Source organism: Phacochoerus africanus, chromosome 1, assembly GCF_016906955.1.
Source record: "Phacochoerus africanus isolate WHEZ1 chromosome 1, ROS_Pafr_v1, whole genome shotgun sequence".
Taxonomy (NCBI): Eukaryota; Metazoa; Chordata; class Mammalia; order Artiodactyla; family Suidae; genus Phacochoerus; species Phacochoerus africanus.
The window spans coordinates 19,588,886-19,604,906 of NC_062544.1; the positions used below are offsets into that span (position 1 = coordinate 19,588,886).

General features: G+C 39.6%; 2 protein-coding genes across 2 annotated transcripts in view; one reads left to right on the plus strand and one right to left on the minus strand.

The window, feature by feature from the left end:
* Positions 1–5,597: 5,597 nt before the first annotated feature.
* NUDCD2 (NudC domain containing 2) lies at positions 5,598–15,027 on the minus strand. Its single transcript, XM_047783050.1, has 4 exons — positions 14,537–15,027; positions 10,372–10,420; positions 9,991–10,142; positions 5,598–6,093 (listed from the first exon to the last, which is right to left on the minus strand). Exons 1-4 carry the CDS (start codon positions 14,858–14,860, stop codon positions 6,010–6,012), a joined length of 609 nt encoding a protein of 202 aa, XP_047639006.1. The 5' UTR covers positions 14,861–15,027; the 3' UTR covers positions 5,598–6,009.
* The window catches only part of HMMR (hyaluronan mediated motility receptor), a 41,448-nt gene continuing 40,255 nt past the window's right edge, over positions 14,829–16,021 (plus strand). The window contains 1 exon segment of the mRNA XM_047782950.1: positions 14,829–15,461. Within this exon segment, the coding sequence (XP_047638906.1) occupies positions 15,416–15,461 (46 nt within the window). The 5' untranslated portion in view covers positions 14,829–15,415.

The following is a 16,021-nucleotide window of genomic DNA, read 5'->3' on the forward strand; positions in this document are numbered from 1 at the left end:
CAATGGACTTCTAATTAACTCATGCCTGTCAGGGAAGGGGAAGTCTAAAGAGAGAAAATATTTTGAATCAAATAAAAATGAAAATAACAAATGTACAGAAGGCAGCTAAACCAGTTCTTAGTAATTCAATGTATCAACTGCTATTAGGAAAAAACTCTCAAAACCAGTAAGCTTCCACTTTAAGAGACCAGAAAAAGAGCAAAATAAACCCAAAGCCAGCAGAAGGAAGTCATGATAAAGGAGGTGCAAAAAAATTTTTTTAATTAAATTGAAATAATTTAATGGGGCAAATCAAAACCTAGTTCTTTGAGAAGAGTAATAAAATTGATAAACCTCTAGCAAGACCAACCAAAAAAAAAAAGATAAATGACCAATTTTAGCAATGAAAGATACCATACAGACCCAAGACATTAAAATGATACCTTCTTTAATACTATTCTATGCATACAGAAGTAGACGAAATGAATCACTTCCTTGAAAGACATGAACTACGAAAACTAAGTTCAATAATAGAAGTATTGTTGAAATTCTATCATAGATAAGTACTATTACTAAACTTATCTAACTTGTAAGATAAATAAGTTCTATCATTATTTTTAAAAATTGAATCCATTGTTTAAAGTCTTATTGCCAAGTTCCAAATCATTTAAAGACTTAACACAAATTCTAGAAATCTCTCCCACAAAGTAGAAGAATCACTTCCCAATTCAGTTAATAAGCCCACCATTAACTTGATACCTAGCCAAGATAAAGATAATACATTTTTTTAAAAGCTATTGACCAATATTCCAAATGAACACACAAAAATCTTCAACAAACGAGCCAAAAATCCTCAACAAACGAGCCCAGATATATAAACAGAGTATGGAGAGATACAAGCTGGTTCAAAATTAGAAAATCCACCAACAGGAATTCCGGTCGTAATGCGGCAGAAACAAATGAGGTTGCAGGTTCGATCCCTGGCCTCTATCAGTGGGTTAAGTATCTGGCATTGCTGTGGCTGTGGCGTAGGCCAGTAGTTGTAGCTCTAATTCGACCCCTGGCCTGGAACCTCCATATGCTGAGGGTATGGCCCTAAAAAGCAAAAAAAAAGAAAATCCATGAACATAATCTATCACATTAACAGTCTAAAGAAAAAAACTTGATCAATTGATAGAGAAAAAGCATTTAAGAAAATTCAGATCCACTCATGAGAAAAACTCAGTTAGCAAGGAGTTAATAGATGAAAACGTCCTCAATTTGATAAGGGTCATCTATTAAAAACTACAGCTAACATTACACTGAATGTTAGATAGAATCTTTTAAAACATTAACATCCACAAGACAAGAATTGCTGCTTTCACCGCTTCTATTTTTCTAACAAATGCAATAAGGCAAGAAAAAGAAACAAAGACCTATAGCTTAGAAAAGACAAAAAAAAAAAAAATCCCAAGGAATCACCAAAAAACTAGAATAGGTGAGTTTAACAAAGTCAAAGGATCAAACATATTCCTTTGCACTAGCACTGTGCAACTGGAAACTGAAATTTCAGAAAGAAATCATTTACAACAGCTTCAGAAAATGAACACTTAGGAACAAATCTAACAAAAGATGTAAAGTTTCCATAAAGGGAAAACCATAAAATGCTGATGATCTAAGTGAAAGAGGTGCTAAATGAAGAGATGTCCCATGTTCATGGATCAGAAGACATATGCTATTCCATTGGAAAATTTAACAGAAACTTTTGTAGATATAGACTAGTTGATTCTAAATTTTATAAGCAAAGGCAAAGAAAATTAATATAGCCAGAACAATTCTGAAGATTTAAGTTGAAGGACTCATGCTACCCAATTTTAACACTTACTTTAAAGCTATAATTATCAAGGCAGTGTGGTTCAGATGAAGGGAAAGACACATAGATCAATGGAATGGAATAGAGAAACCAAAAACAGACTCATAGAAATAGAACTGATTTTTGAGAAAAGGGCAAAAACTATTTAATGGAGAATAAATAGCCTTTCAACAAATGATTGTGAAAAAATTGGATTACCATAAGCAAAAAAAATAAACCTCCATCTATATTTCACAGCTTCTACCAAAAAAACAAACAAAACCCAAAAACCCACTTAAAATGGGTCACATACCTAAATGCAAAAGATAAAATTATAAAACTTTTAGTAGGTTGGGAAAAAAAAATCCTCATAACCTGGGGTTACAAAGTTCTTAGACACCAAAAACATGATCCACCAAATGCATGATTAATTAAACTACATCAAAATTAAAAACATTCACCATCAGAAAGTGAAAACCATATACATAAAAGGATTCATGTATCTATAAGAAACTGTGTCCAGAATAAAGAACTATTTTATCTCAATAACAAGCAGATAACCTATTAAAAAATGCACAAAGGATCTGAACAGACTTTTCTCCAAGGAAGATACACAAATGGTCAATAAATAGGAGGAAAGATGCTCAACATAATTAGCCATCAGATAAATGCAAATCAAAACCACAATGTGATACCACTTCACATTCACTAGGATAGCGAGGATCAAAAAGCTACATAACAAGTGTTGGCAAAGATATGGAGAAAACACAACTCTCATATACTGCTGCTGGGAATGTAAAATGGTGTAGCCACTCTGGAAAACAATCTAGCAATTCTTCCAATGATTAAACAGAGTCCCCATAAAACCTGAAATTCCTCTCCTAGGTAAGAAATGAAAACATACATGCACACAAAAATATGTACCTGAATGTTTATAGCAGAATTATTCTTAATAGCCAAAAAGTGGAAACCTCCCAGATATTCATCAATTGACCAATGGGTCTATGTCATACAGTGAGATATTGTTCACCCAAACAAAAAGAATGAACTGACACATAACAGAACATGAATGAGCCTCTAAAACATTATACTAGTGAGAGAAGCCAGAAACAAAAGACCATATATTAGGAAAACATGTATATAAAATATCCAGAACAGAGAAATCTGTAAGACTGAAAGTAAATTAATGGTTGCTTGAGCAGACTGGGGTGGTGGTGGTAATAGCTAAAAGGTATGGGGTTTGTTTAGGGGTTTTTTTAAGGTGATGAAAATGAAAGGTGACTATAGTGATAGCGCATATATGACTATAGTAGAAACCACTGAATTACACAATCTAAGTAAGTAAAACACATGGTATGCGAGTATCTCAATAAAGCTATCTTTTAAAAAATTACATGATTCCTTTTATATGAAATTCTTCAAAATACAAAACAATGGAAACAGAGACTAAATCAGTGTCCTCCTGGATTTGAGGTTAGGAGTAGGGTGTGACCATAAAGAGCATGAAGGAGTTTTGGTGGTGATTGAACTGTTCATTTTCCTGATTTTTGGAGGTGTTTATGCATGTTTACATATAGGGATCCAAATACATTATGTAAGGATAACAGAAATCAGGTATCTCACTGTTGTTGAAAGGAGTTATACACAAAGGGAGAGAGCAAAAATGAACCCCACAGGATCAGAAATGAAAATTTAAGTGCAGACTCATGGTTTTCAATATATACATATATATATATAAAAAAAATATAGATGCAAGCATGCATAATATACACACCAATAGTAACTACCCACTAACAAACAGATTCTGGCTTCTAAAAACCATTCTTCATAAAAAGAACCAGGGCTCCTTGAAAAAAATGACTGATTCTTGGGCTAGGGTAGGGAAAGCATAATAAGCCTGGTGTATTTTGTGCCAGAGAATAAAAAATTGCTCAAATAACGATGAGACGTATTGAAAAGGCGCAGAAACCACCTAGAACGGTCTTCCACTGGCCATATCTGGAAAAACTTGAGGATAAAAGTAACGGGAATAGATATTAACCCAATGAATAAAGCAGGAAATCATGAGTATATATAGATACATATCATAGATATATATAAAGTGAAAATCTGATGAGAAACAAGGTTGTACTTTGAAACTATATCACACAAAATACTTAACCATATAAATAAAACAAATAGCTTTACAGTGGAGAAGACTGGCAGACACTGCTTAATCAGTTAACTAAGGAGAGTTGTCCCTCAGTATCCACAGGGCATGGTTCCAAAATCCCCCCAGACATCAAAATCTGCAGATGCTCAACAATGACATAGTATTTGCATATAACCTACATGTTTTCTCCTGAATAACCTTAAGTCATCTCTACATTACCTACAATACCTAAAACAATGCAAGTACTATTAAATAGTTGTAAACACTATGTAACTAGTCACCTATTGCAAGGAAAATTCAAGTTTTGCTTTCTGGAACTTTGTAGGTGTTTTGTTGTGGGGATTTTTTTTGTTTGTTTTTTTGTTTTTTTTTTCACGAACATAGTTGATCCACAGTTGGGTGAATGAGAATTTGAAACCCACAGTGGGCCAAATGCAAATACTATCAGAAAAATGACAAACTGAAATTAATAACTGATGAAAGCATACAAAAACAGTATCACTTATTTAACAGTCCTGCCAAAGACTCATAACCTGAATCTTAGTATGAAGAAACATCAAACAAAACTCAAAATGAGAGCTGTTACACAAAACTAGCCTGTAACCTTCAAAAGTACCAAGGCTGTAAAAGTCAAGTTTAAAATGAGGACTTGTTCCAGACTGAGGTGAATAAAGACAGCTGGTATCTAAAAGCAAAGCATGCTTCTGACTGGATCCTTTTGCTATATAAATGACATTACTAGGACAATCAGTAACCTTCAGTGGAATGAAGGTCCAAGGATTAGGGGGTCACAATGTATCAAAACTACTTCCTGATTTTAATGGTTATACTGTAGCTATGTAGGAGCATGTCCTTTGAAGGAAATACATAGTAAGGTACTCAGAGAGGTGACAGAGCATAATGTTAGCAACTTGCACACAAACCTGAAGACTGAGAAAGAAAACAATTCTGTGTACTTTACCTTTTATACATTTGAGATTGTTTAAAATATTTAAATTAAAAAGGACATAAAAAGGATGAAATAAAACTTCAAGACTTCTTATCTATGTCTAGATCACTGAAGGTTATGTCACTAACTTATTGATCATAATTTGCTTTCTGTCGCTCACAAAGGATACACCCAATAACCATATTCACTTCACCACTTTCTCATTACTCTATTCCTAGTGTTAGGTTTTTAACTATTTTTCCATTTCTTGACATAAACACATCCCTTAAGGAAAAATGTACTAATTCAGAAATTTCCTGTAACTTTTAAAATTAACTTACTCAGAACATATTTGCAGACTGTCTTTTCCTTTCTAAAAATGTTTTTCAGGAAATTCCCATCATGGCTCAGCAGTAACTAACCCAACTAGTATCCATGAGGACACAGGTGCAATACCTGGCCTTGTTTAGCGGGTTAAAGATCTGGCGTGGCCATGAGCTGTGTTCTAGGTTACAGATGCAGCTCGGATTCCGAGTTGCTATGGCTGTGGTGTAGGCTGGCAGCTGCAGCTCCAATTGGACCCCTAGAGTGGGAACTTGCATATGCCGCAGGTGCGGCCCTAAAAAAACAAACAAACAAAAAAAATGTTTTTCAGTAATATAACTTCCTTGTGTGAACAGGCACACTTCAGACAAAAGGGTACACAATTCCTATTTAGAAAACTTTATTGAGTATTATTCTTGCATCACACTTACTGAAAGAAAAACTTAATTTTCCCTGAAGGCACCTGTCATCTCACATGATCTATACCCTAATTTTTTTGTATTAAAAATCCAGGTTAAATATGAAATTACTAAAATGCAGCATATAAAAAATTCATGCTGAGAAAAAAGAAGTTCAAAAAAAAGTTACCATATATCAATAGAATAGTTCCCACAGTATTTAGGATGTTTCCTATGTAAATCATGTTTGAATGCAATTTTTAGAACCATATTTAAATATATTTTTGCAATTTGTTAACTGGAGGCATCCACGTTTTTCTTCCACCACATAATCTGTTCCTTTGATTAAGCTGACAACATCTGCTAGGATCCACAAAATGCAGCGAGAAAATTGCGGTTATTTCTCAAGATTTGAGAAATCTGGTCCACCTTTACTGTAGTTTCCTGAGATTTCTGCTCCGCTGAAGTCAAAACCAGGATTCTAAGAGATAAGAAAAAAAATTATAAAATAAGACTCATAAAGAAAAATATACATAGCCCAAAAGGAAAATGGTAAAAAAATATTAACTGGCAACTGACAAAAAAAACAAATCTAAATGGCCAATAAACATGTGGAAAGATATCAAAATTCACTGTAATCACCAAAATGGAACCTAAAACTATGAGATATTTTTTCAATTTTCAGATTTACAAATATTTAGATAATCAACATGTTTATTACAATGCCGACAAATGTATGGGGAACATTTACTCTACTATTATTGTGTGAATAGAGTTTAATAACTAACATTTTTTGAGAGCTTATTATATGCCAGGCAGGGTCCTAAGATATATATATATATTTAATCCTCACAACGATCCTATGGAATAAATACTACTGCAAACTTTAGACTTTTTAGAGGCATTTCATTTACTCAACAGACATCTACTGAGTGCCCACTCTTTAGAAGACACCAAGAAAAGGGAGTTCCCGTCGTGGCGCAGTGGTTAATGAATCCGACTAGGAACCATGAGGTTGCGGGTTCGGTCCCTGCCCTTGCTCAGTGGGTTAACGATCCGGCGTTGCCGTGAGCTGTGGTGTAGGTTGCAGACGCGGCTCGGATCCCGCGTTGCTGTGGCTCTGGCGTAGGCTGGTGGCTACAGCTCCAATTAGACCCCTAGGCTGGGAACCTCCATATGCCGTGGGAGCGGCCCAAGAGATGGCAAAAAGACAAAAAAAAAAAAAAAGACACCGAGAGAGGCATATAATGTGGAACAAAAAGTGAACAAAAAATAGAGAAAGATCCCTGTTCTGGTGGAGATCACATTCTAACAGGAGAAGATAATAATAAACCCTAAGTTATCTACTAGTACAGGTGTCAGCAAATTTTCTGTAAAGATCCAGGTAGTAAATACTTTAGGCTTTGATAGCCATATAGTCTCTGTCATAACCACTTAATTCTGCTGTTGCTATGTAAAAGACAATATGTAAACAAATGAGTATAGCTGTGTTCCAGTAAAACTTTCCTTCAGGAGTTCCCGTCGTGGCGCAATGGTTAACGAATCCGACTAGGAACCATGAGGTTGCGGGTTCGGTCCCTGCCCTTGCTCAGTGGGTTAAAGATCCCGCGTTGCCGTGAGCTGTGGTGTAGGTCGCAGACGTGGCTCGGATCCCGCAGTTGCTGTGGCTCTGGCATAGGCCGGTGGCTACAGCTCCGATTCAACCCCTAGCCTGGGAACCTCCATATGCCGCGGGAGCGGCCCAAGAAATAGCAACAACAACAACAAAAAAGACAAAAAAAAAAACTTTCCTTCAAAGCAGGCAATGGGCTGGATTTGACCCAAAGATAATTTGCTACCTCATGATCTAGTGTGTTAAAAGTTGGTAAGAGGAGGAGGAGAAGAAGGAGAAAGAGAAGGAGAGGATGAAAAAAGAAGAGGAAGATGGAGAAGAGGAGGAAGAGGTGGAAGAAGAGGACGAGGAAGAAGAAGAAAGAGAAGCAGGCAAAGTAAGGAAAATGAGAAGATTAAAGCATTTAAATGTGATTTTTTTGGTTGGGTTTTTTTTTTTTTTTTGGCTTTTTGGCTTTTCTAGGGCCGTACCTGTGGCATATGGAGGTTTCCAGGCTAGGGGTCCAATCAGAGCTGCAGCCACCCGCCTACACCAGAGCCACAGCAATGTCAGATCTGAGCCTCGTCTGCGATCTACACCACAGCTCACGGCAACACTGGATCCTTAACCCACTGAGGAAGGCCAGGAATGGAATCCACAACCTCATGGTTTCCAGTTGGATCTGTTAACCACTGAGCCATGATGGGAACCTCTAAATATGATGATTAAAGATCAAAGCGTGCTTCACTGAGAAATGACTTGAAAACAGTGAAGTTGGGTAAGCTTTGGGAAAAGAAGACTACAAAAAAAGGACAGGAGTTCCGTCAGGGCTCAGTGGTTAACAAACCTGACTAGTATCTGTGAGGACGAAGGTTCAATCCCTGGCCTCACTCAGTGGGTTAAGGATCCGGCGTTGCCATGAGCGGTAGTGTAGGTCAGACGCGGCTTGGATCCCACATTGCTGTGGTTATGGCGCAGGCCAGCAGCTATAGCTCCAATTGGACCCCTAGCCTGGGAACTTCCATATGTCACGGATGCGGCCCTAAAAAGACAAAAAAATACCAAAAAAGAAAAAAGGACAGAGAAGGAATGGCCAGGCATGCTAAAAGACCAGCAAAAAGGTCAGTATGGCTAGAGCGGAATGAGTGAGGGGGACAGTAGTAGGAGAGGAGGTCTGAGAGAGACCACGGAGGACTAGGTCAGTTACGAAAGACTTTGTCTTCTACTTGAGTGAAAGAGTTCTGAGAAGTGATATAATCTGACATGCAGTTTTAAAGGACTGCTCTAACTGCTATTTTGAAAGACTGCAGCTCGGCAAAGGTAGATGAGAACAATTTAGAGGTTATGAGAGTAACCCAAGCAAGATGTTAGAGGTAGTCCGAAGGATAGTGACAGTACTGTTGATGGCGATGAGTGGTCAAATCTGACTACATCTGGAAGGTAGTTCCAGTAAGGTTTCCTGACAACTGAACGGGGTGTAAGAGAGAAAGAGAAATGGAGAATGACTCCCCCAGTTTTTTGAACAACCATTTCCATCAACTGACATGAGAAGGCTAGAGGTAGAATGAATGTGGGAAGGAAATGGGAGAGTTCACACTGGACATATTGAGTCTGCCATGTCTGTTAGGCAAGTGAAGATGCTAAACAGGCAGAAAGATGTGCAAGCTCAATATTCTGGAGAAAAGTCCAGGCTAAAGATACATATTTAGGAATCACTACCAATAGAGATGGAAATTATTGATCAAAACTGTAACAATGCTTTAAGAATTCTCTGGTGGTACAGCAGATTAAAGATCTGGCACTGTCCCTGCTGTGGCTCAGGTTGCTGTTATGACGCAGTTTCAATCCCTGGCCCAGGAACTCCTGCATGTCACAGGTGCAGTCAAGAAAAACCAAAAAACTGTAACAGTGCTTCAATTCAGTAATAATTCTCCAAGATATCTACCTTAAAGAAACATTTGAACAGTTTCAGAGATGAAAGCACAAACTCTGAAATAGACACAAATGAAGAAATCTAACTCCCATCAAAGAGTAACAGCTAAGAAATTACAATACATTCAAACTAGGAAACACACTAAAAGGCATGAATTTTATCCATAAGTACTATTAGGAAATGAGACCCAAGACAAATTACTACATGAAGAAGCAACATGAGCAACACACACGTGTGATCCTCCACTTACATTAAAAACAAAACAATAAATCCAAAGTACTGATGAGATGAAAATGGGACAGAGGCCTTTCACTTTTTTAAACACTGTGTCTGTACTGACTGAATCTTTATGAGTTTATTCATGCACTACTGATGTACACTAACTAAACTGAAACTAAGACATCATGGTAGTATAAATTCCTCCGGGTGAGGGGAGGATGATATAAAGGCCAGTCATTTTTTTTTCTCTTTTTTTTCTTTTTGGGGCCACACCCATGGCATATAGAGGTTCTCAGGCTAGGGGTCGAATCAGAACTGTAGCTGCCAGCCTATGCCACAGCCACAGCAACACAGGATCCAAGCCACACCTGGGACCTACACCACAGCTCACAGCAATGCCTTAACCCACTGAGCGAAGCCAGGGATCAAACTTGCCATCCTCATGGATACTAGTCGGGTTCATTAAGCGCTGAGCCACAACAGGAACTCCCCATTTTTCTAACTATTTAACTTTAAAAATGTCTGAGGGATTCTTGTAATTTTTATAGCCACATTTGAGTTTTAATTTCAGATAATAATTATCCTATAATTTTCAGATGTTTAGCTACATATATTCATGCATTCAGGTGACTTACTTCTTTCTGGAATCTCTCTAATGTAAGTTTTCTCTGCATTTGATCTTGCACCCAAGGATCAGCTGCATATTCAGATTCTAGAAGAGAAGTCCAACAATTCGCTGCATCTCTCTTTGTCTTTGTTAGAACAATACGGACCATTTTCCTATCCTCTAAGCAAACAAACAAAAATTAGAGACAAATTAGAGTTCATCATCAATTTATACTTTCAAAAATCAATAGATAATATTGACAAAACAGTTGTTTTCAATACATTTCTATTACTACAGCTTCCAAAGCTGCAAAGACAAAGGACACAACACAGCAGAGGGAAACATACTAAGTTCCAAGAAAAAATTCATTTTTAAAAAGATTTTAAGTAATATCATAGATTACTCTTACCCAAAGTCCACGTTCCCTCATCAGCTATTGTGGAATCAAAAAGTTTGCCCTGAAAAATAAACATATGAGGTTATAAAATATAGAAATTCCATCAATTCTTATAAAGTTTTCATGATTTAAGACTTCACTAATTTCCTAATTCACACATAATTACCTAATTTGTTCAGAGTAGGGAGACCAAATTTTACACAATTTCAATACACCAATAGGTGCTCAACTCTAAGTCCCCTCCTATGGAATGAAACAAAACCTAGTATGTCTACTTTGAATATTTACTATGACAAAGAACACAGGGCTCTCTACCAAAAGATCAGAGCTCCTAAATTTTTACAAAATGAAGATATATTATGGATCACTGACTGGCCAAATGTGAAATTAATATCTGAAATGCTTTAACTTTACCAATCATAATAAACTACAAGAAGAGCTGTTCTGCAGATATCAAGAAATGATGTCTCTTAAAACACATACCATAGATCGCTAATATGTGGAATCTAATTTTTTTTAAATGATACAAAAGAGAAGTTCCCTGGAGTTCCCGTCGTGGCTCAATGGTGAACAAATCGGACTAGGAACCATGAAGTTGCAGGTTCGATCCCTGGCCTTGCTCATCGGGTTAAGGATCCAGAATTAACGTGAGTTATGGTGTAGGTCAAAGACGTGGCTTGGATCCTGCATTGCTGTGGCTCTGGTGTAGGCCAGTGGCTACAGCTCCTATTCAACCCCTAGCCTGGGAACCTCCATATGCCGAGGGAAGTGGCCCTAGAAAAGGAAAAAAAAAAAAAAAAGATACAAAAGAACTTACAAAACAGTAGACTCAAAAATTACAAAACCAAACTTATGGTTACCAAAGGGAAAATGATAGGGGAGGGATAAATTAGGAGGTTTGGATTAACACATACACAGTATTATATATGTAAAATAGACAGTAACAAGGACCTGCTGCAGTGCACAGGAAAATATACTCCATATTCTGTAATAACCATTAAGGAAAAAGAATCTGAAAAAAAAATGGACATATGTATATGTACAACTGATTCACGTTTCTGTACTCCAGAAACTAACACAATATTGTGAGTCAAATATACTCCAATAAAATTTTTTTTAAAGCAAAACAAAAATTGAAAAAAACAAAACAAATGATGCCTTCTAAAATAAATTTTTAAAAACAGGTTCAATCTCTTTGTAGGGCCTCTTAGCATTAAAAAAATTAAGTAGGAGTTCCCGTCGTGGCGCAGTGGTTCACGAATCCGACTAGGAACCATGAGGTTGCGGGTTCTGTCCCTGCCCTTGCTCAGTGGGTTAATGATCCGGCGTCGCCGTGAGCTGTGGTGTAGGTTGCAGATGCGGCTCGGATCCCAAGTTGCTATGGCTCTGGCGTAGGCCGGTGGCCACAGCTCCGATTTGACTCCTAGCCTGGGAACCTCCATATGCCTCGGGAGCGGCCCAAAGAAATAGCAAAAAGACAAAAAAAATAAATAATAATAAAAAAATTAAGTATAAACTAGTTGTCAAACTAAATGTCAAACTAGTTGTGACTGATTTTTCAGAAACTTTTTATTTTAAAAAAGAACTAGGAGCTCCCGTCATGGCACAGTGGTTAACGAATCTGACTAGGAACCATGAGGTTGCGGGTTCAGTCCCTGGCCTTGCTCAGTGGGTTAAGGATCTGTCATTGCCGTGAGCTGTGGTGTAGGTTGCAGACGAGGCTCAGATCCCACATTGCTGTGGCTCTGGCGTAGGCCGGCAGCTACAGCTCTGATTAGACCCCTAACCTGGGAACCTCCATATGCCACAGGAGTGGCTCAAGAAAAGGCAAAAAGACAAAAATATAAAATAAAATAAATAAATAAGAACTAAGCGGGAGTTCCCATTGTGGTTCGGTGGGTTCCATCCCTGGCCTCGCTCAGTGGGTTAGGGACCCAGCATTGCTGTGAGCTGTGGTGTAGGTTGCAGATGCAACACTGATCTGGTGTGGCTGTGGCACAGGCTGGCAGCTGCAGCTCCTATTTGACCCCTACCCTGGGAACATATGCCACAGGTGCAGCCCTAAGAAGAAAATAAAAAAGAACAAAGCAAAATATGTTTAAAAGAGAATGCATCTACTAAAATCTATTTTGTTGCTACCTACCAAATTTAAGTTTTAGAAAATGAAATTAAAATGTCATGTTAAAAAAGAAAACACTTTTTTTTTTTATCTTTTTGCTATTTCTTTGGGCCGCTCCCGAGGCATATGGAGGTTCCCAGGCTAGGGGTCCAATCAGAGCTGTAGCCACCGGCCTATGCCAGAGCCACAGCAATGCGGGATCCGAGCCGCGTCTGCAACCTACACCACAGCTCACAGCAACTCGGGATCGTTAACCCACTGAGCAAGGGCAGGGACCGAACCCGCAACCTCATGGTTCCTAGTCGGATTCGTTAACCACTGCGCCACGATGGGAACTCCAGAAAACACTTTTTTTTCATATGTCAGTAACAGTATAGAAAAACCCTACAGGTCTAAATGTACACCTAAAACCCTAGACTTATGGCTATAGTCTCAAAGTTACTGCAAGAACCAAAGTAAATATGAACTGTAATTTTAAATCACTGTTCAGTAAACTACAAATTGCACAACTATTCAGAAAGGTCATTAAGAACCAAGTTGACATAAATCAATGTCTTTCACATGAATCCTTTTTCTCTGAAGCACTCAAAACACTTCCATATAAAATAATAATAGCTGGAGTTCCCATCGTGGTTCAGTGGTCAACGAATCCGACTAGGAACCATGAGGTTGCGGATTCGATCCCTGGACTTGTTCAATGGGTTAAGGATCCGGCGTTGCCGTGAGCTGTGGTATACGTTGCAGCCTCAGCTCAGATCCCGTGTTGCTGTGGCTCTGGCATACGCTGGAGGCTATAGCTCTGATTAGACCCCTAGCCTGGGAACCTCCATATGCCGCAGGAACGGCCCTAGAAATGGCAAAAAAAAAAAAAGACAGTAATAATAATAATAATAGCTAAGAGGTAATGTGATGTTATTCTGTATCACGCACTATTCTAAGCTTCTCACTCACAGGGATATACCATGCTGTGCTTAAAGCAACTCAATGAGAAAGGTATGTAATTACCCCACTTTGTGGATGAAGGCTTAGACACTGAATAATCTCTTGTTCAAAGTTAAAAAACTGGTAAAATGGCAAAGGGAGGTATCTTACCAAGTAGTCTCCCTTCACCATCACAGAGTGTCATCAAATATCCTGAACATCTAATCCGAGAACGAAATCTAACTTCAACCTAATTGAATTTAACTATAAATTTTAACAATGAAAAAAATGGGTCCTAGATCCAAAGGGTACTGATGAGATTAAGAGGAATGTTAACTATTTTCTTCACAGCCTCTGGGCCACCTGCTTAACCACGCCACGAAATGCAGAATTTTTCTTTTCTTTCCTTTTTTTTTTAGGGGCGTATGGAGGTTCCCGGGCTAGGTGTCAAATTCAAGCTGTAGTCGCTGGCCTACACCACAGCCAACAGAAACGCCAGATCCCAGCCATGTCTGTGATCTACACCACAGCTCAGCGCAAGGCCAGATCCTTAACCCACTGAGAAAGTACAGGAATCAAACCTGCGTCCTCATGGACGCTAGTCAGATTCTTTTCTGCTGAGCTTAATTTTTCTAATTTTGGATGAGACATTACCTCCCAATCCTCATCCCGACATCTTTAGCCTCTATTTTTATCTTCACTGTCCTACAACTGCCCACATATTTATTAGCTTAGTTATGCCTCCCGCCGAGACCCTAACTTCTCTCACAGTACGGGAACATTATCTGGCTCCTTCACCGCTGTTCTCCCAACACCTAGATCAGTGCTTGGAAGATAGTACTAGTTAAGCTGTTCTCATAGAAGACCCGCAGAGGAACACAAGCAGCAGCTTCATCTGGCTTAAAAACAAGGCCAGAGAAAAGGGCTACTCAAATTCCCACCTCAAATGTGGCTGGCCCTGAGCCAGGGGCGGGCTCCTACCAGACCGAAAACCAGGGCAATCTCATCCCTCCTTCGGCCAGTCAAGAGGAGCCGAACGGCCCTCCAGCAGTCTTTCCACGAAAACCATGATATTTAGGGCTGGGGGATTTGAGGAGGCTGGAAAGAAACTGAGTATAAGCCCCGACCTGCCGCTACCTTGAGGATCTCGCGACCACCCACGGCCAGCGCCACATGCCGGCTCTGCAGGCCGCACTGGATATCCTGGGCGCGAGTGCCTGGCGGGACCTGAACTTCAATGAACACCTCCTCCAACGTCTGGTACCACTGGCCCCACGGCGTCCCGCACGGAACGACCCCACTGCGTTCCTCAAACGGGGCTGACATACTCCAGTCGCCTCCCGGCTGCGGTGGCACCGAGAAAACTGAGCGCAAGCGCGGAGCCTCCGCGCCCAGGCCACGCCCCGTCTCCTCCGCTCGGGTCACTGCACATGCGCAGGAGTGGACCCCCCCCCCCCCCATGTCTCCACCTGCGCTCTTTCTTTCCTCTCAATGGCCATTTAGGACACTGGCAGGACCCAGGTTGAAGGAACTGAAATCCGGAAAAGTTTACATCCAAAGACCGATGGAAGAGGCTTGCAACTAGTAAAGTTGGAACGCAGGACAGTGCCACCAATATGACGTCAAGAGCGACTGAAAAATTCTCTGATGTGAACTGCGATTGCGCAAATGCTGCTGGTGGCGTAGTTGAAATTGAGTAAAGCCAGTAGTGATTGGGCCAGTGTGTGTGTGTGGGGGGGGGGGGGGTGTCGAAGGATAAAAGTACTAGTCTCCTATTGGGTGATAACCTAAACTAGCAGGCCACCTAATTGGACGCCGCGAGAGCCAAGTACGCAGGCTCTTTGGGTGTTCCCTTCCTGGATTGGTGTACCCAAGGCTTTGGTTTTCCGATTGGCTAATGTCGCCTGGGCGGGAATAATCAGGGAGATTTGAATTTGAAGACAGTAGGCCATAATAACCTTCTGGAAGTTACCGAGGAGCGCTGGTATCTTCGTGTTTGTGGAGCTGGTCGTCAACATGTCCTTTCCTAAGGCGCCCCTGAAACGATTCAATGACCCTTCCGGTGCGTACGGGGAAAGGAGATGGGGGACAGGAGATACTCTCATACCTCTTGCCCCTTTTGCTTCCCTTCATCAGAGGCAAATAGCGATTTTTAAGGCTGGGACGGAACTCCTTTTATTGACTCCTTTTCCTGAAATATATGCCAAGTATTTACTACATACCAAGCACTATTCAGGATGATAAGGATACAGCAGTGAGCGAAGCAAAGCCCCTACCCCATAGATCTTACATTAATTGGAGAATGCAGCCAATAAACAATTAGTGCCGTTCGGAAACTAAAACAGATGGAAGGGAATAGGAATGAGGAAGCGGCGGTAGCTATCTGTTGGTCAAGTCGGAGAGTCTCACTGATAAAAAAATATTTTACCTTTGCATTTTGTTTGAACTTGTGGATTTCTTATTAATATTCCATTCAAGCCTAAGAAAAGGAAAATTGGTTAAAGCAGTTTATGGGTGGCAGTAGCACAAAAGCACTATAGATTAAGTAATGGGAGTTAATTTTGATAGTACCCCAGATAGCATACTGAGTTTTTACATCAATTATTTTTTTATTTAATTCCC

Bases quoted from the DNA above. Each gene is read 5' to 3' on its own strand.
- NUDCD2 (XM_047783050.1), bottom strand. From the start codon at position 14,860: ATGGGGGGGGGGGGGGTCCACTCCTGCGCATGTGCAGTGACCCGAGCG. The intron at 10,421-14,536 runs GTAGCGGCAGGT...TTTATTTTTCAG, and splicing joins GTGGTCGCGAGATCCTCAAG to GGCAAACTTTTTGATTCCAC. The intron at 6,094-9,990 runs GTAAGTCACCTG...CTTATCTCTTAG, and splicing joins TAGAGAGATTCCAGAAAGAA to AATCCTGGTTTTGACTTCAG.